We start from the raw sequence: 24,576 nt of genomic DNA on the forward strand, positions 1-24,576 counted from the left end.
AAATCCTTTTTACCTCAGTTGTTAATGAGTTCGTATGTGACGCAATAAACTTATCATTTACCTCGAAATAATGACCTGAAACGTCGTCGTCCTCGTGAGTTGTCATCACGTGTTTCACGACCAGTGTAGTCCGATTCAAGATCACGAACGATTCACGCAGTTCCACTTAAGCAATCAAAAACGTACAGTGCAAACAATCTATGCGCAAACACCGTAGTGTATTTGTGAAATGAAAAGTTAAAACTAAATAGTTATCGTTTTGAATAACTCTGCATTGTATTATTTACAGCCTTATCAGGAGAAAAAAAATTCATATATACCCAATGTATATTTGAATCAGTCTATACGGTATTGTTTACAATTTTACCAGAACTAATTTCAAATGCAAATAAAACAATTAAAATATACACAAATGATATTTTTGTCATGGAATAGTCTTTACAATTTCATTTCTAAAACAGTGAAACATGAGCTTGAGAGACGAGACTCGAACAAGAATTCATTTGAAATCTCATTTATCCTCTGATACATATAACCTCAGGAATTTACTTCCAATAAGATCTCTTCCACATACAAAAACAGATAATAAAAGTTACAAAATGAGTATTAAATATGTCTTCAGCTTTACTGTATAGTCACTGTATATACAAGAATTGTCAATATCCTGCAGAAAAAAAAAAATCTAGAAACAATTGCCAAAAATAGTTTTCTCTTACATAAAAAGAAGAACAGAGGAGTTGTATGACACTGTTGGGCTTTGAAAAAGCAAATAAATGTAAGTGCAGTCTGTCTGAGTTGACCAAAATGATCAGAAGACTCCCAAGTTATCAAAAAGCCACCAAATACTGATAAAAATAAACATCCCTGTGATGGCAGAACTCCATCCCAAAACATACTGAAGTCAAAAGCATTGCAGCACAAGAGCTTTATCACCTCTAGGGGAAAAAAGAACCACAAAACCCTCCAAAAAGATGACTCTAACCGAGTCTTAATTACTTATTTAAAATAAAATAAATTTCACGGTTAATTACCTTGACAGCATCTGTATAAAACATACTGGTATCAAATGTCACAAATATTAAGTAAACTGCTGTTTTCAGTAGAAAACCACTGAGTCTGTGATTGTCAATTCCAGATATTTTACTAGTCCTAGAGTAAAAACATCGGTGTAAAACTCCCTAATTCTATTTAGCTGTAACAATTAGGACTTCAGATGATTTGAGATCAAGCACACTCCATGTCAATTAACACAAATTATTATTTGAAGTAATCTTAAGACAGGCCATTTATTGACAGCTATTGCAAAAGAATGGCAGTACAAGAAAAGATTGACAATAACGTCCTTCCATTGTCAGTCAAACAACATTCGCTGGCAAAGCAAAAGCATGTCAAGTTATAGGGAACTATCAAGGGACGTAAATCCATTGCCCCTACTCTTAAAAGCTGAGACTATGTCCATAAGGACTTCCCGAGTTTCAGTTAGACAGCAAAGAAATGACCGGTGATTATGGGCAGCCCATATTTGTCTCAGAGCTCCTGAAGTGCACAGGAGCCCTTGTATCCATATGACATATCAAAATATGTTCTATACAAAAGAATCATCCAATCACAAAAGTTTCTGGTTCAGGATCTCCCATACCATTCGTCTTCTGAAATAAGGCATGTGTTTCTGTTTGAAAAATGACAAAAGGAAAAAATGAAAAATTCATATACAAGTGTGACCAGCCAATAATTTATTTCAAACTCTATCCAACTGACGCTCACCTGTGTGAAGGTGATTGGCCGGTCTTTGGTGATGTATTCAGCATATTTGCACGTGAACATTCCACAATCACTTCCATTCATTTGCTGAGGAATCTCCTAAGGATTCAGAAGACAAAATCTTTGAGATGAGTCTCAAGCTTTTTTGTCAATTTAAAGGGTTAATTCATCAGAGAATGAAAATTCGTCCATCTTCTACTCACCATCGAAGCATCCTAGGTGTATGTGACTTTCTTCTTTCAGAATACCGTATTTTCCAGACTATAAGTCACACTTTTTTTCATAGTTTGGCTGGTCCTGCAACTTATAGTCGGGTGTGACTTATCAAAATTAATTTGACATGAACCAAGAGAAATTAATCAAGAGAAAACATTCTGTTCTGAAAACAATGTTTTCTCTTTGTTCTTGGTTCTAAATAAATGTGACTCATAGTCCAGTGCGACCTATGTTTTTTTCCTCATCATGACGTATTTTTGGACTGATGAGACTTCTACTCAGGAGCGATTTATAGCCGAAAAATACGGTAATCCAATCGGAGTTATATAAAAAATTGTCCTTGCTCTTCCAAGTCTTTCAATGGGGGTAAGTGGATGTGTGTTGTCAACAGTTCAGTAGACGTGAAATAAATAGCACTTATCTGCAATAAAACATCCCTCACACAGCTCCAGGTGGTGAATAAAGGCCACCTGTAGTGAATCCATTTGTTTTTAGAAGATAAATATTCAGATTTCAACCGTAATAAATTTTTTCTCACTTTTGGTGACTGTTTGGAACCGAAGACGTGCAGGCAGATTCCTGAGCTGCGTGGTTAGTGACGAGCGTGGAGAGAAAGACCAAAACAAAATACTCCTCATGAATTAGAAGCACAAAATGAGGATTTGCAAAGAAAAACTTCAGAATATTTCAAAATAAGCCAAGAGGAGACTTTTTCTTTTGCTAAAGTAAGGACACTTTGTTTCCGTTGATCCTACATTTCCCATAGGCGCACGTGCGACACATACATCTTCCGCATACCAGTCAGCAGATGTTAGAAAAAAAAAAGGGTTTATTACGGTTGAAATCTGGATATTTATCTTACAAAAATGCACGGATTCGCTGCAGGGGGCCTTTATTCATCCCCCAGAGCTGTGTTAGGGACGTTTTTTACAGATGCGCGCACTTTATTTCACGTCTTCTGAACTGTTGACAACAAACACCCGCTTACCCCCACTGAAAGGCGTGGAAGAGCAAGGACAATTTTTTTATTCAACTCCAATTATATTATTCTGAAAGAAGAAAGCCACATACACCTAGGATGCTTCGAAGCGGAGTTGAACATGGATGAATTTGAATTTTTGGGTGAACTAACCCTTTAAGCCCTAAATTATGCTTACGTAGGTAAACTCACATTGCGTCTTTTACTTTTTAGAGTCCATTCTGAGGTATCAAAGTTCTGCCCCTTCTTTTCTTCACTTTCTTGTTTCAGATATTTTCTGTTGTACAGAGACACAATTAAGACACATTTGACAACTGTCTAGTCATACATTATTTATTCTGTCCATTTCTTAACGGGTTATCACGGGACTCATTTTGAAAAGGCACTTCTTGCAGACCCGTTTCATCATCTAATCCTCAAGCAGCACTCACAATAAAATCCTGCAGGCCTCGTCGTTGTTTCCTCCCATTGAATCAAAGTAAGTGATGCTCTTCTTACGAAAATCCACCACCTTTCAAAAGGGAAAAAAGGGGTGAGATGTGCCAATCCTGACTTTACAGCAAACCTATTTGTATTCTTCAATTATTAAACTGATTGAAATGCATCATAATGCTACATTTATATTTATGTATTTAGCAGATTCTTTTATCCAAAGCGACTTACAGTGCATTCAGACTTTACTTTTTTTTTTTTTTTTTACCAGTATGAGAGTATAATACTATTCTGAATTACTTGTGAATGTCAAAAAAGCAAGCATCAGTCCACATGCACATGTCCTCAATGTGACCTTGCTGCTGGTTAGCTACTTACAGACAGGCACCAGTGCACCCCCAGGTGGACAGGCACCAGAATGATGTCTACAGAAAAGATGTCCACTTTCTTGGTCCAGCGGCGGACCGCAGAGTAACCGGAGCTCCGCAGCTTGGGAAAGAAGAAGGTGTTGAAAGTGTAAGCCGAGGGCAGGTTGGGCCGTTTACTGCGCTCCACCAGCAGGTTCATGTAGAAATTAATAACCTGCAATGGAGGAAATATATCAGTCAGACACTCAAATCACTGACAAAATGATAATTATGGCAACACCTCAAGACAAAATGATTAAGAAGGGACTCTTAACAGAATCCATTTACTGACAGTCTTGTACAGAAACCTGAATGACGATATAAAGTTCTGACCTCATCGTTGAGCCAGTTAAGGTGGTTGAGCGTCTGGAGGTCTTTTCTGGTGATGGTGAGGCGGAAGCCCTCGCTGAGAACCTCATCCAGATTACTGCCTCTCAGAGCTCTGCTCACCTCCTTCTCCATGTCCTGTGAGAACCACAAGCAGGAAACACACCATTCAAGTACAAAATAAAACGCATACTAATAAAAGAACGCAAATGTGACCAATAACCAACAAGAACTGCGAACATAAATTGTTCAAATGTACTGTTAAATTATTTAAAATAAGTAAATAGAAAGAACATTTCAGGGGGTACTTAAAGTGAATATTTTAAGTTATAAAAAGTTTGGAATTCTACTGAAATGCATCTTAAGTCTGACCACATTGACATTACAGCACAGAACTATAATGATACATTCAGTTAATAAAGTCAACTACTGCAGGGATCAAACAACTGTTCAAACAAATTAAATGTTATGAAGTATAATGAAAAATTTCAATAATAATAACTTGACTTTGCACAAGACCAAGTCAATGCTATAAGAAACTAACAATAAAAATAGGTTTGTGATAAACCATGCTGGATAACATTTGGATTTTCAGGTATTGCAGAAAGACAAATGCAATCTTTTCACTAATAGAAGCATTTACTTCTGTTAACTCTGGGAACTCTGGCTCCTCTTTGATAGGCTGAGGCGTTGGGATAACAGCTGCAACAGGAACCTCCCTCTCTAGAGGGACTCGAACCTTTAGCTCAACACTTGCTGGGGTGGCTCGACCCTCTCCTGAGAGGCGCTTATGATACAAATGAGAGCATGAGTGCTTTAGTCACATAAAATGCAAGTGTAGCATAAAAAGAGGGGAAACTTACTCACCTGGCGCAGAAGCTGAGAGGCCAGAGCCTCCTGTTCTTCAATCAACCTCCGTCGCTCCCGAGCTCGAGAGTCATAGAGGCTAGTCCTGAAAATACACAACAAATATGGCCGATATCACAAGCTATTCACTTCCATGAGCTAAATGCACCGATCCTTGTACACGTCAGACAAGACATAACAAGTACTCACAGTTCTTTGATCCACAGTTCAGCCTGGAAGCATGGCACACTAGAAAAGGTAAGAAAGTGTTACGTAAAGAAAAAAAAAAGAAATGGGTGAAAAGATAGACTAAAAATGTTATGCTACCTTGAGCTTTCATGCTTCTTCCCCTGCTGCTCCATCACAAAAATGACCGAATCTCCATCATGAGCTTAAGAAAGTGACACAGGGCATAAAGTCAGTCTTTAAGCCAGGATTACATTACAAACATTAAAAAGAAAGAAAAAACAGGACTTACCTGAGGACTGCGTGTCCTGAGAGGAGGTATCCTGAAGGGCTGCTGGTGAGGGAACAGCTGATCCTTTAGTGCTGGGCTCAAGGTCATGGGTCCACAGCTGAGGCTCTGGAATGCTAGAGGACGCACCAGGACTGGGAAGGGCACTGGAAGTCTGGCTGGACCCAGGCCGGGGGCTGGGAGGCGGACTGGATAACCCATAGGATGACACTCCAGCACCAGAGCCTGTTGGAGAGGCACAATGAAGAGGACTTCGACTGGACGACAGGAAGCTGGAGCTGAAATGAGACCAAATGTTTCGCTGTAAGTAAGAGAAACCATCAAAAATCATCCTAAAGGAATAGTCTCTGAAGAATACATGCCCAATCATTTGAAGCCCACCAAAAACTTCAGAAAGTTCTTGAAGACACCGTTAACAATCCATATGAATCGAGTGATTAATATGATAAACAAAAGATCAAACCTGTAGGCTTGAATAGCAACAACAAATGAGGTTTGTACTGATGTGTTGCAAGCATGTTTGTGCTTCGGAAGAACCAATGAGATTTGTTTTTGCATATCAAGTAAGCACAGCTGAGTTTCTGTGTTTACTATATTTGATAAACTCTATGCATATGTGCTGATTAACATTTTTATGTGAACAAAGCTTAAATTAAATAACATAAAGTAGGGACGTTACGATTTACTAGGGGTGTGACGGTTAGTATATAACCGTGAGACCGGCGGTTATAGTTGAACACCGTCATTAGAACTTTATAACCGCCAAAACCGTGTCACTAAAATATTTTTTACAAACATTTTTTATCAAAAATTATTTTCATTTTTTAGATAGGATCATCAGATGCGCAATATATCGGGAGACATGGTTTTTACCACTTAATGAAGTTTTGTAAATCGTCAGACATGATATTTACCACTTCATTAAATTTTGCTTTGTAGAAAACCTTTCTTAAAAACGAATTTCGTTTTGAACAAATTTTATCTTAATTTTAATAGATGTTTCATCAACCAATTGCATGTATTTTAATAAATAAAAAGCAAATATAGCAGACAATGATAACCGTGACATGGAAGCACCAGCGCGCCGCGTTCACTTGCACTGCACTGTGAACTAGAGCGCATCTCATTGTAAATGAAACTCAGCGTATGCCTATGCCTCATACTCTAGCATTAAATATTTTTGCTGCATCCTTTCCAGAACAGACAATGGCTTTTTTTTTTTTTTTTTTTTGCGGCTCGCATCAGCAAAGCATAGACCGCAAAACAATCAGCGGATGGCGGGCGGGTGCGGCTTTGAAATTTGCTCAAAAAACTTTGGCGCGGATGATGAGTTTTGTGACAGATCTCCTTAATAAACGGAGGTCTGAAATCTCTGCCCCTTTACCGATCAGAGCGCGCGCTGAAACGGAGTTAACCTGCTATCTCCAAGATCAACCAATTGACTCTACGGCAGATCTACTAGCATGGTGGCGAGACAATATGAAACAAAATGAAACACGCTATCCGCCCCCCCCCCCCCCGTGTTATGAACCGTCACATTTGACTCACGTCATAACCGTCATCACCAATTCTGAAATCGGCACACCCCTACGATTTACTCAAATCAGGATGTGATTCACGATACTGATTTCACAATATGATTTTCTTACAAAAAAATTGAGATGAGAAGATATAAATGACAAATAACAAAACTAAAACTAAACTGAAGTTTAAAAACAAATCCCAAATCGAATAAATAAACAGCACAAATAGGTATGTGACGATGCACCGCGAGCCGGATTGAAAATCTATGCAAATATGTAACGATTCAAATTGGTTGAGATGTTAAGTGAATCACAATACAGTTGTAGTCTTGATACTTAGTTTTGTCTTCATATCCAGTGCATCTCAAAAAATGTGAATATCTAGGTCTTTATTTTTTGTAATTTAATTTAAAAAAAATAACGAACTTTCTTCTATTAGATTCATTGCACACAAACTGAAATATTTCAAGAGTTTTTTTGTTTTAATTCTCATTGTTACGCTTAAATCTCAGAAAATTAAAACTTCAGTATCTCAAAATTTGAATATTCCATTTTGAGCTTGATTAGTTTGATTAATTTTGGGTATAAATACTGGGTACCTCTTCGGCTAGTTTAGAACATGTACTCACAATTATGTGACTGCTGACTTGACAAATGTCCAGAAGACAATCATCAACACCCTCCTTAAGAAAGGTCATTGCTGAAAGAGCTGGCTGTTCACAGAGTGATGTATCAAAATATATTCATAGAAAGTTGACAGGAAGGAAAAGTGTGGTAGGAAAAGGTGGGATGACCACAACCTTGAGAAGATTAAAAAACTTGGGAGAGCTTAACAAGGAGTAGACTGAAGCCGGAGTCAGCGCATCAAGAGTCAACACACTCAGACGTCTTCAGGTAAAGGGCTGCAGTGGTCACATTCCTAGAATCAAGCCACTCCTGAACCAGAAAAATAATGTCAGAAGCATTTCACCTGGGGTAAGGAGAAAAAGAACTGGACTTTTGCTCAGTGGTCCAAAGTCCTCTTTTCAGATGAAAGTAAATTTATCATTTCATTTGAAAATCAAGGTCTGGAATCTGGAGGAAGACTGGAGAGGCACAGAATCCAAGCTGCTTGAAGTCCAGTGTGAAGTTTTCGAAGTCAGAGATGATTTGGGGAGCGCGAAGTCTGCTGGTGTTGCTCCATTGTGTTTTATTTAGTCCAAGGTCAATTTACCAGGAGATTTAGGAGCACATTATGCTTCCATCTGCTGACAAGCTTTATTTCCTTTTCCAGCAGGACTTTAGCACCTGCCCACAGTGTCAAAACCACTTTCAAGTGGTTTGCTGACCATGATATTACTGTGCTTGATTTGCCAAACAACTCTACTGACCTGAACCTCACAGAGAATCTATGGGGCATTGTGAAGAGGAAGATAAGTAACATCTGACAAACAATACAGAGGAGCTGAAGGCCTATTTCAAAACAACCTGGGCTTCAATAAGACCTCAGCAGTGCCACAGACTGATCGCCTCCATGCCACACTGTATTGAAGCAGTAATTTGTGCAAAAGGAGCCCCAACCAAGTATTGAGCGCATAATTAAACCTGCTTTGGAGATCTTGAACATTTCCGTTTTGTAAATTTTAGGAAATATTCAAATGTTTTGAGATACTGAATTTATAATTTTCCAATTTGAATAGTTATATGTTTGTATCGATTTTCAACAGGCTCGAGGTGCATTGTTACATCCCTAATAAAAAGTAACCATGTTTGGAATGATTGAGCAAGTTGAGCAACAGAATGATAGAATGTTCAATTTCGGATAAACTATCCCTTTAAAGAGCTCAGGTTTAGTCACAGACATGAAGAATACAGGTTTTGAAGTACCGTGACACAGATACTCACAAATCTCGATGCAAGCGAATGCTGGAGTGAGAACTTTCATCGTGAAGGAAGGTCGACTGGCCACCAGACACCATGGCTAGAAGCTGCCTATAAACCTCCTTTTCTTCCACACGCACGGACTATAAAAAAACAGCAAGAGCAAAGTCTAATTAGAGCTACACTGTCTGGGGAAAAATATAATCACATTTTTTCTGATTAAATAAAATAACAACAATCTCCTGATTTGCTGTACTTGTTTGTTTAGCTACAGAATTTGGCCCAAATTGCAATTAAATATCAATTTGGCTACACAACGATAATAATAATAAACATTATTATTACTACTACTAAATAAAAATATCTTGAGCTGAACATGTAAATGAAAACCGTTCTTCAATCTGAAACAGGCTGCACACTATATAAATCACAGCCCTTGTTATTTGATAATTCAGTTTCTCTCTCATTGTGTAGTCCTTCGTATAATTTTACCATTTATGTTGTCATGAAATATTTGGTTTATTAAACAAACCAGTACAACAAGTGTCGGACCTCCTGTGCTGTACAGCGGGCTCTCCTCTGGAAGAGACGGTTAGAGCTGCCGTGTGAAGGACTCTGGACCACTCGGATGGGAAAGGTCTTCTCATATAGGCTGGTATAATTGGCTTGTCCTGAACTGGTCTCGGGAGATGATGAAATACTACAACACAGAAAAAAAGTCCTTTCAATTTCATATCTTTGCATTTAATTACACTCTTTCAAACCGAAGCAATAATATCGAACGACAAAACATTTAACAAAAAAACAAATTCAATTATTTAATTATGATTCTTTCTAACATGAATGTCATGATCTAACACATTTATTCTATGTTTAATTCAACCTGTGTGGTCGGTGGTACAGGGATCTGCCCAAGCGGGGAGAGGGGGATGGTTTTGACAAGGAGGCAGAGGGTAAATTAACAGAGTGTCCGTTAGCTTTGTGTGTCTCTTGGGGTGGATGGTCCATACAAACTTGTCTTCTGCTTGCTTTTGATATGGTGACAGACTGTTCAGTCTGTAAGGAATCTGTCACAACAGAAAAAAGACAATATATGTAACTTGCAGATAGAAAATAAAATAACGACACACAGAAAACATGACCAATTTACCATTACCAGTTTTTGTGACAGTCCTCCATTGAACTGAACTAGATGGAGCTACAAATGTGTCCTCAAGTATATCATGTGACCGATCCCCAAACTTTAAGAAAAAGCAAAACAGAAGTAAACATGCCAAAATATATAGCATACATAAAATGAATTAGATTGCATGAAAGCTTTGCTCTTCTGTGACACCTGATCTCAAAGAAATCAAGTAAACCCACTAAGATCTTGAGAAGCAAAAAAGTACCTTGTTTTCCGCCCATAAAGATGCTGATGCAGCGGAATTGGCTGCGGGTTCTGATGGTATTCCTGTTTGAGGGGGACCCGCAGATGTCGGCAACATGTTCCTTGGATTAGGTCTGACACTGTTCTTCATCCAAAAAGCAACACTCGAGCCATGTGTCTTCACTCCCTCAGCTGCATTCTTCACTGTATCCATAATATCTCCTAAAGAACAACAAACAACAAAATGTTCTTGTAACTGGCATAAATCAGTTTTATCATGTATTCAGATTACTGTTTATTTACCCATTCTGAATTTCTTCACCACTTTCTCCTCCTGATCAACTGCATCTCCATCTTCCAAACTGTATGAAAACACAAAATTGAGAAAGTTATGCGCATGTAACAAATATTTAAGAACACAAAACAAATATTTAAGAAAAGAACAGGTAACAAATATTTAGGAAAATAATATGTAACAAATATTAAAGAAAATTTGTATCGAATGGTTTATAATTATAATACTTATATATAAACATACATTCATAAAAAAAAGAGAATGGAACAGCATAATATCATCTTTAATTAAAAAAACACATATTAGATTAAACAACGAAATAGACGAAAAATAAATAAGAAAATGAATAGTTTTTCAGAAACTCCGGACAGGCACGTGCTTCTAACTTCATCCCATCAAAACAATGACCGAATGTCAAAATCAAATATTTTGACTCAAAAAACAGTTTAAAGACCTAAACTTTTATTATAAGACCAAATAATAAATACAATAACAGTCCTTGCACTTTTACACTTGTAAGCGATCCGCTCGTAGTTCTTTGCACATATAAACAATCCTCTTACCAGTCTAGTGGTCTCTTTCTCCGTGATGTCCCGTCCTGATCCACTCTCACGGGACCGGTGTGATCCGCAGCAGCTGATGCTCCATTTCGCAGACTGGCGATTCCGGTTCCGATCCATTCGTAAAACTTATTAAACATGATGAAGGACTGAAAGCCTCGATTGTAGCAGGATAAATCGTTAGGGCTGTCAGCGCAGTCCCAAACGCGGGCTCCCTCTGCCCTTCATCTGCATGCCACTGCTAACCAGCTTAGTTCGATAAAAGTAACTGAATCCTTCACTTAAACACGACTAAACTAGTTCAGATAAATCCTCACCGCTGATCTTTAGCTCAGCCAGCTAACCAGCTGCTAACATGTGAGAGACCAGCCCAACAATATTTACCTCTTCAGGTTAAGCGAGGTCCATATAGTTACCCGTGTGTGTTAGTATCTGTTGTGAATATTTTTTCCTAACTGACTTGAATTTCTCAGAACCCTTGAGGTATTCTGTGAATAAGATATTGAGTACACGAAGTTAAATTAACGCCTCCCGCTTCTTCCTTATTTAAAAGCAGAATATGGCCGATGCCCACATGTTAAAACCGCGCTTTCCCATTGGATGAGCATCATCAAGTGCGTCATCGGTGCGCAGTTTTTTCAAAGTGGAATGGTGGGATCATCCGCGCTATGCTTTTCAACTTGTGCTAAATGTATCTTTGGGAAAAAGAAAGATATGTCTTAATTATATATGGGATTTATTAATTTTAGTGACTTGAATATTTTGAATCGTTTAGTTCATTTGGCTCTTTAAGCAGGTAATATCGTTATACCAGTAGGTGGCGATTAATGGGTTAGTTCATCCAAAAATGGAAATTATGTCATTAATAACTCACCCTTATGCTGTTCCAAACATGTAGGACCTCCTTTTATCTTCGAAACACAGTTTAAGATATTTTAGATTTAGTCCGAGAGCTCTCAGTCCCTCCATTGAAACTGTGTGTACGGTATACTGTCCATGTCTAGAAAGGTAAGAAAAACATCATCAAAGTAGTCTATGTGACATCAGAGGGTCCGTTGGAATTTTTTGAAGCATCGAAAATAAATTTTGGTCCAAAAATGGCAAAAACGATGAGTTTATTCAGCATTGTCTTCTCTTCCGTGTCTGTTGTGTGAGAGAGAGTTCAAATCAAAGCAGCTGGATATCCGGTTCGCGAACGAATCATTCAGTTCACCAAATCAAACTGAATCATTTTAAACGATTCGCATCTCTAATACGCATTAATCCACAAATGACTTAAGCTGTTCACTTTTTTAATGTGGCTGACACTCCCTCTGAGTTCAAACAAACCAATATCTCGGAGTAATGCATGCACTCAAAACAGTACACTGACTGAACTGCTGTGAAGATGAACACCGAGCCGAGCCAGATAACGAACAATAGACTGACTCGTTCACGAGAGAAGAACCGGTTGCATAGGTTTTCGGATCACCAGTAGTTCTTTCGGACAGTTCGATTCAATAAACCGGTTGAAGAAAACCGTTCACTAGTTCTTTTGCGATCGACTTAATGGCGTCATTTGCGATGATTGCTCTTGATTCAAGCCTTCGGTTTACCCGCGCTGATTACACTAGCACAGAATCAGTTCAGAATCAATCACCAAAAGTTTTTGCTATTTTTGGACCAAAATATATTTTCGATGCTTCAAAAAATTCCAACGGACCCTCTGATGTCACATGGACTACTTTGATGATGTTTTTCTTACCTTTCTGGACATGGACAGTATACCGTACACACAGTTTCAATGGAGGGACTGAGAGCTCTCGGACTAAATCTAAAATATCTTAAACTGTGTTCCGAAGATAAAAGGAGGTCTTACATGTTTGGAACAGCATAAGGGTGAATTATTAATGACATAATTTTCATTTTTGGATGAACTAACCCTTTAATGAAGGTTTGTGTTTTATAAGCGAGTCATTGAATCATTAATTCAACCGAGTCTTTCTGTCTTTTTTAATTACATGTCTACAAATGTATTAAAGGATCTAAGAAAGAGTTTTAAACAAACAAAAATAATTGACACAAAACTGGTCTATTAATCCTGTTTTCCTCTTTGATGTAGAATTAAATTTTAAGACCCCTCCCGAGGTGTAAGCTTGTTTTATTAAAAATATAGATAATTGTGTTGATAATCTATAACATTACTATGATAACATTCCTGCACAAAAAGATATAGGTAATTATATTTGTGTTTTCAGAGAAAGTCAAGAACAGTGACAATTATTAACTCTGACTGAGGAAATGCATCCTTTTAATTTGCAACTGGAACATACATTGACATTTAATAATTTCATATTCAATACATTTTAATAAATTATATTACACAATCTCTACTGTAAAGGCTACAAACAGGGGAAAATACCTAATATGTAGCACTGCATACTGTTTAAATCCAGCTGCACTCTTTTAGTGAACACTGTAAAGCTATGTACACATCCAAAATCATTCACAACTGACTGTCTTCAAAAATAGATCTGTGCTAATGATAATACATTAAAACTCTATGGAATGAATTTTTTTGTAAAATATTTAATAACCCATAAAGGTCTTCGCAATATAATTAATGCTCAAAAAGCATATCTCAATCAAGTCAATGACTTTACAATGGCAGTGAAAATCACCAAATAGAACATTCCTAGAATATGAAATATTATGGTAAATTCAAATTGAAACACTGATTATTTCAATAGAATTTGTACAAATGAACTCAGAAAGGTAAATGTTGCATTGATTCATACTTTATGTGCAAACCTAAAACCACAATATCTATTTTTTCAGAATGATTTGTTAAAATGTCCTCATGCTGTGATATCACATATGAATCTTTTGCAGGGTCAGACACAAAGATGAATGTGGTGGACACTGATGGATAAATCCTACTAAACAGGTTCACCTCAGTTTGATGCTGTTTTTGCTCTAGTTCATGCACTTTCACTGCTAATGACATCATATAGGTTTCACAGCACCAGTGCATTTAATATGTTCTGTTTTGTTTTCTGTAACACCATTTGTAAAACTGGCTGAATGTTGTTAAAGTTTTACCAGTGTACATATGCAATGAATATGCAAGACCTCCTAAATGCTACAGGATAAATGCATGGCACATCATAAAACCTGAGGTGAGGGGCTCAAACACAACAATGTGCCCTGAAGATCCAAATCATGCTGGAAAGACAGGATCGCTCAGATCAGAGAAACAAAAAACACTCAGGAGAGCCGTTAGAGCTTCAGGTTAACAGCATATTCACTCCCGGTTTGGGGTTCCAAACAACTGGAGAATGAAAGAGAAGATATAAACAATGTCCAGGTATAAGCTTAGAGTGGCAAAGATGTATTCCTCAGGACTAATGGTATATTGCTTCTTCCCCATCAGCATCTGTGTGTCAAATGCCAGGAACTATAAGACAAAAGAGAGATGCTAATAATTACAAACACACAACGAATATTATTTCATATGTTAGGCTTTACATGATTAATCCGAATTAAAATCTGATCTAAAAATACTTATAATTATTTACCATGCAAAACAGTATTGCTCCCAGTACAGCGTACACAGCGTGCAACCATGGAACCTGTAAAGAGAAGAGAGAAATAATTGATGAAAGAACATTCTAATTTCTGTGAATCTTAAAATCTGCCAAGAAATGATAAATCTACCAGTCAACTGCTGACATTGGTACTTACATATCCAAAGGGCAGAGTGAATGCCAGGACAAGTCCACAGATAAACAATACTGTGCAGAAGACTAGCAGCACACCTTGGTATGAAGTAATATCAATCTGAAAAATCACAAGTATATGATCTGAATAAACACACTCCAGAGTTGAAAATTATTGCATTCAAGACAAATGAAAATATGTGTTGCTTATAATAATACTAACCTTGGTTTGGAAGCTAAAAATAGTAATAGCAAGACACACCAAGGCAGTAATACCCAGGCAGATGATGACAGATTTAGTATTGTAGTAGCTAGAGAGATGAAACCAGAGGTGGAATATTTAAATAAGAAATGGGTCTATAAAAGCCTGACATCTTGCTACATACAAAATTATTTAACTTTAAATCGTTTTGTGACATTAAACAATATACTGTGCAAGTATGACCAAGTGAAAATATGAATATCAAATCATGAATTATACAGAACATATTTAACATGTATTTAAAAAAAAAGACGATACACATATATGAGACTGTACCTGGACAACATTCCTGTCATGTAAGAAAGAGACAGAGTCTGGAAAAGAAGAAAAGAGATTTCATGTTTAAATAGAGGAAGACTTTCTTTTAGGCTTGTTCTTGATCAATATTAGTATTTGTCAAATAATAGTTAGTTTAATGACCAAAGACTTGTAATTTAGGTTGCTTTAATACTCACAAAGATAATGAGCAGAATCAGATTCCATGGGAACTGCCTCCTGTAAGAATAAAAGATGAATGCATATTATACAATGTGTCAATTTAGTTAAAGCTAATTGCTAAAAGAAATTATATACGGTACATCTGTGTCTCTGCAAATGCACTCACCGGGGTCCACGGCAGCAGGATAGAGTCAGATATGTGACAAAAAACACCCCACTGTTAGGAGAAAAAGATAAATTAGCCATTATACATTTACGGCATAGCAACGCATAAAGGAAAAAACATGCACTACTACTGAATTAATGTATTATATGCTGTCTGAATTTTAAGATTTGCATTTACAGTGTCAACCCAAAGTCATGAAATGTACTCACTATGATGCCCAATACCAGCCAGGGTTGGTCTGTATGTAATATTTCACGGGTTCACTACAAGTTAAACAAAACATTGTTAAACAAGCTTAAAAAAAGGAAAAATGCATTATGAAAGTTTGTTCAGCACACACACTCACCAGAAAACAAAAAGAGCCACAAAGGCAATTGTGACAGATAGCTGTATCATAAGGATGCTGTACACCTACAAATGAATAATATTACATTAGTTCACTCTATATTTTCTACAGCAGTTTAGAAGCGCAACAGAAGGCAACAGTACCTTGCGGATGAATATCCTCCTGATGTTTTGGTCATCCCAGCTGAATTCTGTGAGCATCTCACCATCTCCAGTATAAGCTCCACTATAACAAGGGCTTCCACCTTTCAATACCAGAAGGAAATATGAAACATGTTGTTTCTCAATGTTTTCAGTGTTCTTTATTAGTGAATAGTGACCAAAATACATTTGCATTCATTGAGTTTAAGGGACAGTCCACCAACAATGAAAAATCATTTACTCCCCCTACAGAATTTTTATTTTTACAGAATTAGTATTTTTAGGTGGACTATCTAAATTAACAATACATTTAAAGTACAGATTAGTTTAAAAAGTAAATGCACCAAGGAAAATAAGGTATATACCAGCAGTTGCTTCCTCATAACTTGGAGGAACTGGAGCCATCGGCTGAGGATCTGAGTCATTGTTTGACTTGCTTGCTACTGAAACCTGTAAACATATTAGACTTTATTTGTTATTCTGTATATATGTGCACTCATTCATTATAGAATGATTCTTAAAAGGAACCTGTATTGTTACAGAACCAGTTATTTAATGTAATTTATTACATGTCAGAACAATTTTTTTTATTATATACTTCTACACTGTGCATGGATCAGTGAATTGTTGTACATAATGCCATCCAACATGTGTATTATACGTAACTGAGAATGAGAGAGAGAGAGCGGGTAACAGATCTGACCATTAATTTTCAATGACTGGTTCTCTGTAGGAGAGTTTGCTGCTGATAAATTATATTATAAGCCACCTTAAAAGACGTTTTCCTTCTGAATTCCCAGATCTATTTAATTCTAGAAGCTCTGAACAAACATTGTTAACATGCCAATTGAAATTTAACACTAAGATTATTTAGCATGAATTAGAGGTTAGTAACTTACTGTACCTTAAAGGGTTAGATCAACCAAAAAATTAAATCAGAACTCTTGTTCCAAACCTGCAAGACATTCGTTCCGTTTTGGAACACTAATGAAGATCATTTGAATGAAATCTGAGTGCTTTCTTTCCCCCTATTGACAGTCTATGCAACTACCACTTTCAAGGTTCAGAAAGGTATAAAGAAATCATTAAAGTATGTGAATCCAGTGGCTTAACATCAGTTTTAAGAAGCAACATAAGTCCTTTTTGTGCAATAAAAAATAAAATAAAAATGTATTTTTTAATCTCAAAATATCTATCCTACAAGTGTTAATGAGAGCATCGTAATGCTTTTTATTTTATTTAAAAAAGCACCATAAAAAAAAAAAAACAAGACTTAAATAGAATGAGTCTTGCATACCGTGTCCCTTTTCCTCTGCTTGTAAACAGTGTAGAGCTTCCGGGATGGGCAAAAAAGTCTTCCACACTATAACCACTTTTTAATGGTGCTTTGCACATTGTTATGTTAAATTATGTCATATAATATTTTTGTCTTAAAAGCCAATGAATGAACTTCTAAGAATGTTTAAATAAGATAAAATGTTCAATTTGTATATATTGTGCTGAATTTATTTGCTACTAAGGATATGGTATAATTTTGTAGTAATTTCTGTATATCCGATTATCTATAAATAGTGCAGAGTATAATGTAAATCTACAGAATTTTTTCCATATTAGATTCAGTCCAAAAACATAAGGCTCAAATCCAAGACATGACAAAGCTTATTTTAGGGTCACGGGATCATTATTAATCATCACGGGGGACAGATGAAACCAGAACAGTGCTGAGTCAAACAGACTAGCACATAAAAGAAATTACAGCCATTCAGTCCACTGAATTCACAGACAAAATAACCTCATTGCATTTGATTAATAACCAGCAATTAAAGACAAATGATAAAATCTCATAACAGTAAAGAATAAAAATGCTTACCTTTCCCTGAGTCATGGTCTCAGCTTTGAATCTAATTTAGCTTACTTAAAAAAGTCGTTGTGTCTATCTCAGAGCTTTAGTCTGTACTCTTCGCACCTGGCTTGGATGCTGCACACAGATGGTGATGATGCTGTACTGCTGTAATGAACCACAGCTCTGTGAGCACAAACCCCCTCCCTCACTCTAAAAGGCACATTCTAGCAACATCGAGGTTTTTAAACACCATTGACCGAGGCTTGGACTGTACCAATCAAGCTGGCACAAAAGGGGAGCAGCATTTCCCCATGACACACATTTTACTGCGTATCACTTCTGCAACATTTGTCCAGAGAGATCCAGAATTTTTCCACAGCACCAAAACAGGGAGAATCGAAAGAGCAATGAAAGACAGTAGAGTATATATGATGATATATATAAAAGAATAGGTGACCTAAAAATTAAAGTTAGCTGAAAATAGTTTCTTCATCTGAACAGATTTTGGAGAAGTATAGCTCACCAATGAATCCTCTGCAGTGAATGGGTCAGAATGAGAGTCACACATCTGATAAAAACATCACAATAATTCACATGACTCCAGTCCATCAATTAACATTGTATGAAATGAAAACAAATCCATCATTAAGGCATCACTGATGGCTAAAATACAAACCCATAATCCATAATATTGCCTCCTCCATCGCCTTACATTAAAATCCATATATGAATAAATGTTTTACAAATGATTTGGACTGTTCTCACTTAAACGTGCTTGATCTGTGAATATTTCTGTCCTTATTCAGACGAGATGACATTTTTACTGACAAAGCAGTATTATGTATAGAGGACTCGGTTTGGAAGCAATGGTGAAGCTGAAATTGTCTAATGCATGGTTTTGTTTATACCAAGCAGTGGACTATAACAAACACACACTTGTGTGGATTACTTATGGACTATTGTGATACTTTTATCAGCTGTTTGGACTCTCATTCTGACGGCACCCATTCACCGCAGAGATTCAGTTGGTGAGCAAGAGATGTAATGCTAAATTTCTTCAAATTTGTTGAGAAATCAAGAAACAAACTCATCTACATTGGATGACCTGCGAGTGAGTACATTTTCATTTTTGGGGGAACTATTAATTTTAATTTAGTTTACGGAGTCTAACATTGAGACAACTAAATCAAAACATCTACTAGACGTCTTCAATTCAAAGCTATTTATTCTATTAAACACCATAATGAAATAAATAAATACACACCTCAGTGATGTGTTATACTAACAAGAACTCTGTCATCACAGATAAAACGGATACAGTACAATAACTCAACATAATAACTTGTTGCGGCTTGCTTTCTTTGGAATACTGATGTATGACAACAAGCATAATTGCAGTGATAATTGTTTAAAATCATGTTTAACTGACACACATGAAATGACTAATGGATGTGCCCTCAATAACCTGCATGCCCCATCATTTGTATTTTAGAATTAATTTACATCTAATTTGCATTGCTCCTCGCACCTGTTAGAAATACTTATAACCAGCCAAATGTTCATTCAAACATCAATCCAATCCACAGATAGTTTTATAATATTACAAACAGTACGTTTTAGATTATTTTCTAAGTTTCTAAGCACAGGTGGTGTCCATTTCCTGTGATAAACTGATCAGACAGTGGCATGAGGATTGACAACAACTGCAAACAACTAATCTAACAATGGCACATATGAATGGTTGGCCTTTAGAAAGAACACATAAAACAGCCCCATTAAAAACACACTGCAAATATAAAACTTACACAAATACATTGCACTATAATTCTCTGACCTCCAATGTATCGATTTTTTGTTAAGAATAAATAAATAGCCCAATTATAAATATTCCAAATATTAAAACTTTATATATTAGCTGTTAAAAGGCAGCTCAGCTGATGGTTACAGGTTGATTACCGGAAGCAGCAGACTGCCAAAAAAATACATTTTTTGTCAAGTTTTAATATTTCAGCTCTGTGTGAAGCCACAAAACATTTGAATGCAACAATAGGGTTCAGATGTGACCTCTCAGATTACAGATCGACATTTTAGGATCACCAGCTGCCTAATGCCTCACCTGGAAGGCTAACCTCTCATGGATCTCACTAAACATAAACAGTATTGATATGTCAAGCTTCTTGTAGTGAACTCGTAGCATTTCGTTCCCACACTAAGCATGTTGTTTCTGCTGTGGAGGGAGACATGGAGAAAAGGACATCGGGTACCAAACACCATAAGTCACGTACCATCCCAATATCCCACACAACGTCCCTATAGTCTTGTCAATAATATCATGAAAATACACAGAAGTGCATCCGAACATCCATATCCAGATGGCCACAATAGCATTGAGTGCTATATAAAGGCAATCAAGAGGAATGTTTCTGTCACTTTGCGGTATGTTTAACATGGGCACCATTTCCTCAACGATCACAAGGCTAGAGTAAGCCAAGATGAAGGAGTGTCCTGATATGTCAAAACCATCCCAGATGAATCCGGCCTCCTTGCACGCCGCCTTTGTGGCAATAATGTCACTGTGGATGACTTGCATGGTGTCTGATTCATAGCATGAACCGGTAATGTCTTCAATGTAGGAAAAAGTCTCAGTGCAGGTGTACCAAATGAATGTGGCCACCAGTAATGAAGTCAGCCGCCTCAACACAAATGTGTGGGTTCTGTTGTAAATGTTGGAGTAACGGATGAAAGGCAGAAGTAATGCAATGGTCCATGCCCACGAAACTTTCACAAAATATCTGAAAGTAGAAAAATTTAAAGAAAATGATTAAATGACTTTGGAGCCAAAAATCAACGTCATAGTAAGTTGACAGTTGCTTTTTAAAACTGCTGCTTAAAGTCTATTAATTTTATATTGCATATAATAATTGTTTTCTAAACACGAACAAATTTCCAATAAATTAATTTCGTTTTACAGTGTTTTAATGAGTTTTATCATGGTAAGGTTGCTACTATAGACTTGAATGTACTTACAGATTTAAAATATTTCTGCTGTTACTGAAGTAGCTCTCCGGAACAAGGCCCGTCGTTTTCAAAACCGATCCTATAAACGAAACACAAAATAACAAATGCGGTAAATAAGCACGGGTACATGGTTGACTCCAAAGACAAGTCAAACTGTTTACTAAGCTGCTTACTGCTGCCATGTCGTTCTGTGTGTGTTGTGTTTGACTGCAGAAACAGAAACCGTCATGCCGCTACGAATCTACGGTGACGGGTTGTCGATTAATATTCATGAGCAAGCCTTCGCCACTGGAGAACTACTATCCAACGTCGCCATTAGCTAATTAATATTCAAGAATAGGACGTTCGCCATAGGAAGGTTACTATATCACGTTGGCACCGTCTGAATATGCATAAGCAAAACCTTCGCTCCAGTAGGAATCGTAATTTCGCAACCTGGAATCGGGAGAGTTGATGCTCAGTCGGCTCATCAAACATTATCACTAAAGTAAAATCTTTAATTGTTATGTGAGAGATTATAACATCAGAACAAGAAAAAAGGCGGCAAAAAAGATGCTGGTTGGTTAAATAAGAATTTAAAAGTTCTTACAAATGTAGTTATTTAAAAAAAAACATACAAATATATTACATGAAAAAACATAGTATAATGTAGAATTGGTAAGTAATAGAGATTCCCCTAAAGAACAGTTTTGCTTTAAAACAGGTCGCTTTCACTGTCCAATAGGTGGCACTATAATATAGTCACGAAACGATAGTAGAAACGATAGTGATTTTTTTTTAATTAACCTAAGAACCAGAATCTCATTCCAATTTGATCGATTTTAGAACACATTTGCTGAAAACCACTGTTTTCAAAGCACAAAATCCTACAGATAGCCTATACACTTGAGAGAACAGATGTTCAATGTTCAGTGTGCAATTATTAATTAAAAAATCGTGTTGATTTTTTAAGAAACAATATGATTAGTATTAATTAAAAAAAAAAAAACTTAGAAAGTTCCATAGGCTTGCTCTTGTTGCACTCTATATTCGCAAGAGTGTATTTATTCTATTGAGAGTGTGTGTCATTTGGCTATGTTGCCTCTCCATTCTGCATCCACTCACTCTGCTTAATGTTTAAATACTTTCCATGGATTTAAAAATCATTTGGAAATCGCTTAAGCAGTTAGAACAGGAAACAGTACAGGTGCATTTATTTTAATCATTGTATCAAGTTTGGACACTCCCGGATTCAGACAAGAATCAACAAGAGAATAAATGTAATATGATTTTGATGAACTAGGGATCTGTGAGCTGAATGGGCAGAAGTGGTCAGTATTCTCTTTAGATACCACACTTTGGTACACGTCTGCACAAGATGATGTCAAATTAGAGGAAGTCGGATAGTTTGTGGCCTGATTGTCTAGAGATGTTCCACCCATGCTTGACCCATTTTACCTTGTCTCACAGAATGGGGACGCAGTGAGTAATGGCTTCGTCTGCTCGTCCTCAGACCATTCCTGACAGTAAATCTGAAATATTATAGCTTGATATCATAAGTGCTTCATTAAATGGAACTTTTCAGATCCCCACATATGAGACAGATGTAACTGTTCAATATACGGTAAAGTCTTTAGGGCGAACTGTGCCTTTAATGATTTGTGGACAAAATTATTTGATGTTAATTTAGTGATATTTTCCTTTTATCAGTGTTGTTTGTTCACAGGTTTTAAATTGTCAATATATTAATTCTTTAAATTAAATGCAAAATCAGCAGCAAATGATGCCGGCAAGTCTAGGGTCCTGGATTTGATTCCAAGTGAATACTGAGAAAATGCATCGCTTTAATATGTCTGGCAATATAAGCTTGTATCTGCGTATGAGTAGTTAGTTCCTCTGCTGTAAATATGTTAGTGGTTAATCAGTGTGTAATGAGAAAACGTGTGGTGTGATTCCTTTAATTCCAGTAACCGATGGTCAGAACAGACCCATTGTCTATATTCTCTTCAAAACCATCCATCACCCTGAACAGCTTACATCACTTAGTAAATTTGTTTTCGGGGCTGCCAAAACAAAGTTTGGACTGCTGACATGAGAAATGGAGCAGCAGCAGGGAATGAGAAGTCCTGGATTTATGCTAAATGACGTGATTCATACACAGAAAGACCCGACTGCCCTTTCCATTGCTGTGGAGGAGATAATGGCGCAGCTGTGCACCTTTTTAAGTCACCTTTTCTCTCTTGTTCAATTCCACAATGCACAAGGGCCCTTCAGCATTGTGCAGGAAGCATGAATGAGATGTAGTCAAGGTAACCATTATTTGCATGAATTAAGCTTAACATAAGCTATAACTGGTTACACCTATAACGTTTTCTTAGGACTGCTTACATATTGAATGAATCATTTGAGTTTTCTGCTCAACATTCATCACCTCCTTTGATGTGTGAGAACAGCACTATTAAGTATGTGATAGAATTGACAGAGACATGCCTGTAGCTATTTTTAAACACTACACTCCACAAGGACTCACTGTAGCATTCTGTATTCATCATATTAGCACATAAAACTGTCAAACATTTGACCAGGGGAAGAACGTTTACATATGTCTCATCAGTGGTATGACTAAGCTTATGTATTTTGTCTACAAAGACAAAGCCATAAAGGTCGCAACATTATGTATGTTAAGATGTGACATGATACGTTTGTATAGAGAACAAGTCTTGGCTTTCTTGACCAGAAAGTCTTCCAACAGGCCTGGAGATGAACTTTGACCCCGCCGACCATGACAGTTTGTGGATGACTGTTAACCTTTGAGGATTCCAAGCCTTTCTATACAAGTGCTACTGAATGAAAAGTTTAAAAGCTAAGATTAAGCTTTTATTACTTTTCTAAATAATGCTGAATTAGATTTTTACTATATTTTGCTTATAATAATAAAAAATAAAACAAAGAATTCTGAAGCATTGCCATTTAGAATTTCTGTTCTTTTACTTTTTAACAATACTTGGTCTTTGGCTGAAAAAAAGTCCTGGTATTAATCTTGCAGTGACATCTATTTTATGCCAAGTCTGCTATTTTCCAAGTTATTGCCCGAATCATTAATAAGTCGGACTCTGTAACTCGATGCTCTTGATGACCTGTCCAGTAGTTGCTGCAGCCTGCAGTTAAAGTTGTGCAGTGTATATTGGCACTGCCCAGAGACTGGAGATATTACACATGGCGTGTCCTTCCTGGAATCCTAGACAGCTGGGGCAATGTGCTGACTGGGCTATGATTTAAAAATCTGGCTTTTAATTCACAGAACTCCCTTCCTTTTATAAAATCCTTGCCTGTGTTTATTGAAATATTTTGCCAGAATGGCTAAGTGCAGCTCCAACTAATGCTCACAAAAAGATTATAAAATGTCCAGTATAAGCATAGTACAGAAACAGATTTAGATTTAAAGGAACAAGAACCCAATGTAGCCACTATAAACAAGCATAGACAATTTTTTTTTCATATTACTTTGCATGCACTAAATGCTATTTTAGTTACTACAAGTATGATGAAGATAAATGATGAAATCAGAGGTGGAAGTTGCCCAAAAAGCTGTTAAACAACATTTGAAAAATCACAGGCAATGGAAAGGAAGAGCTA

The 24,576-nt window shown here is 36.8% G+C and overlaps 3 protein-coding genes across 3 annotated transcripts; all 3 read right to left on the minus strand.

The window, feature by feature from the left end:
- Positions 1–498: 498 nt before the first annotated feature.
- On the minus strand, positions 499–11,633 carry LOC127944222 (sentrin-specific protease 1). Its single transcript, XM_052540080.1, has 18 exons — positions 11,054–11,633; positions 10,499–10,557; positions 10,218–10,417; positions 9,983–10,067; positions 9,710–9,893; positions 9,379–9,526; positions 8,851–8,969; positions 5,447–5,721; positions 5,296–5,359; positions 5,179–5,217; positions 4,990–5,074; positions 4,766–4,909; positions 4,129–4,260; positions 3,767–3,970; positions 3,388–3,467; positions 3,149–3,233; positions 1,765–1,860; positions 499–1,669 (listed from the first exon to the last, which is right to left on the minus strand). Exons 1-18 carry the CDS (start codon positions 11,188–11,190, stop codon positions 1,607–1,609), a joined length of 2,199 nt encoding a protein of 732 aa, XP_052396040.1. The 5' UTR covers positions 11,191–11,633; the 3' UTR covers positions 499–1,606.
- A 1,676-nt stretch (positions 11,634–13,309) lies between these two features.
- On the minus strand, positions 13,310–18,594 carry LOC127944231 (protein lifeguard 2-like). Its single transcript, XM_052540096.1, has 12 exons — positions 17,971–18,594; positions 16,466–16,550; positions 16,104–16,204; positions 15,961–16,025; positions 15,824–15,877; positions 15,615–15,665; positions 15,466–15,505; positions 15,287–15,324; positions 14,972–15,059; positions 14,774–14,869; positions 14,608–14,661; positions 13,310–14,486 (listed from the first exon to the last, which is right to left on the minus strand). Exons 1-12 carry the CDS (start codon positions 17,983–17,985, stop codon positions 14,334–14,336), a joined length of 840 nt encoding a protein of 279 aa, XP_052396056.1. The 5' UTR covers positions 17,986–18,594; the 3' UTR covers positions 13,310–14,333.
- A 556-nt stretch (positions 18,595–19,150) lies between these two features.
- On the minus strand, positions 19,151–21,693 carry LOC127944233 (acyl-coenzyme A diphosphatase FITM2). Its single transcript, XM_052540103.1, has 2 exons — positions 20,971–21,693; positions 19,151–20,735 (listed from the first exon to the last, which is right to left on the minus strand). The coding sequence occupies exons 1-2, from the start codon at positions 21,141–21,143 to the stop codon at positions 20,153–20,155; spliced, it is 756 nt and encodes a 251-aa protein (XP_052396063.1). The 5' UTR covers positions 21,144–21,693; the 3' UTR covers positions 19,151–20,152.
- Between the last annotated feature and the right edge of the window lie 2,883 nt (positions 21,694–24,576).

Source organism: Carassius gibelio, chromosome A23 (assembly GCF_023724105.1).
Source record: "Carassius gibelio isolate Cgi1373 ecotype wild population from Czech Republic chromosome A23, carGib1.2-hapl.c, whole genome shotgun sequence".
In the NCBI taxonomy this organism is placed as follows: Eukaryota; Metazoa; Chordata; class Actinopteri; order Cypriniformes; family Cyprinidae; genus Carassius; species Carassius gibelio.

Excerpts from the sequence above, each read along its gene's own strand:
- LOC127944222 (XM_052540080.1), bottom strand. The coding sequence starts at position 11,190 with ATGTTTAATAAGTTTTACGAATGGATCGGAACCGGAATCGCCAGTCTG. Across the intron at positions 10,418-10,498 it reads GGTGAAGAAATTCAGAATGG|GAGATATTATGGATACAGTG; the intron begins GTAAATAAACAG and ends GTTGTTCTTTAG. Across the intron at positions 3,234-3,387 it reads GAGGCCTGCAGGATTTTATT|AAAATATCTGAAACAAGAAA; the intron begins GTGAGTGCTGCT and ends TCTGTACAACAG.
- LOC127944231 (XM_052540096.1), bottom strand. Across the intron at positions 15,060-15,286 it reads ATGACAGGAATGTTGTCCAG|CTACTACAATACTAAATCTG; the intron begins GTACAGTCTCAT and ends TCATCTCTCTAG. Across the intron at positions 14,487-14,607 it reads GAGCAATACTGTTTTGCATG|TTCCTGGCATTTGACACACA; the intron begins GTAAATAATTAT and ends TTTGTCTTATAG.
- LOC127944233 (XM_052540103.1), bottom strand. The coding sequence starts at position 21,143 with ATGGCAGCAGTAAGCAGCTTAGTAAACAGTTTGACTTGTCTTTGGAGT. Across the intron at positions 20,736-20,970 it reads AGCAGAAATATTTTAAATCT|ATATTTTGTGAAAGTTTCGT; the intron begins GTAAGTACATTC and ends TTCTACTTTCAG.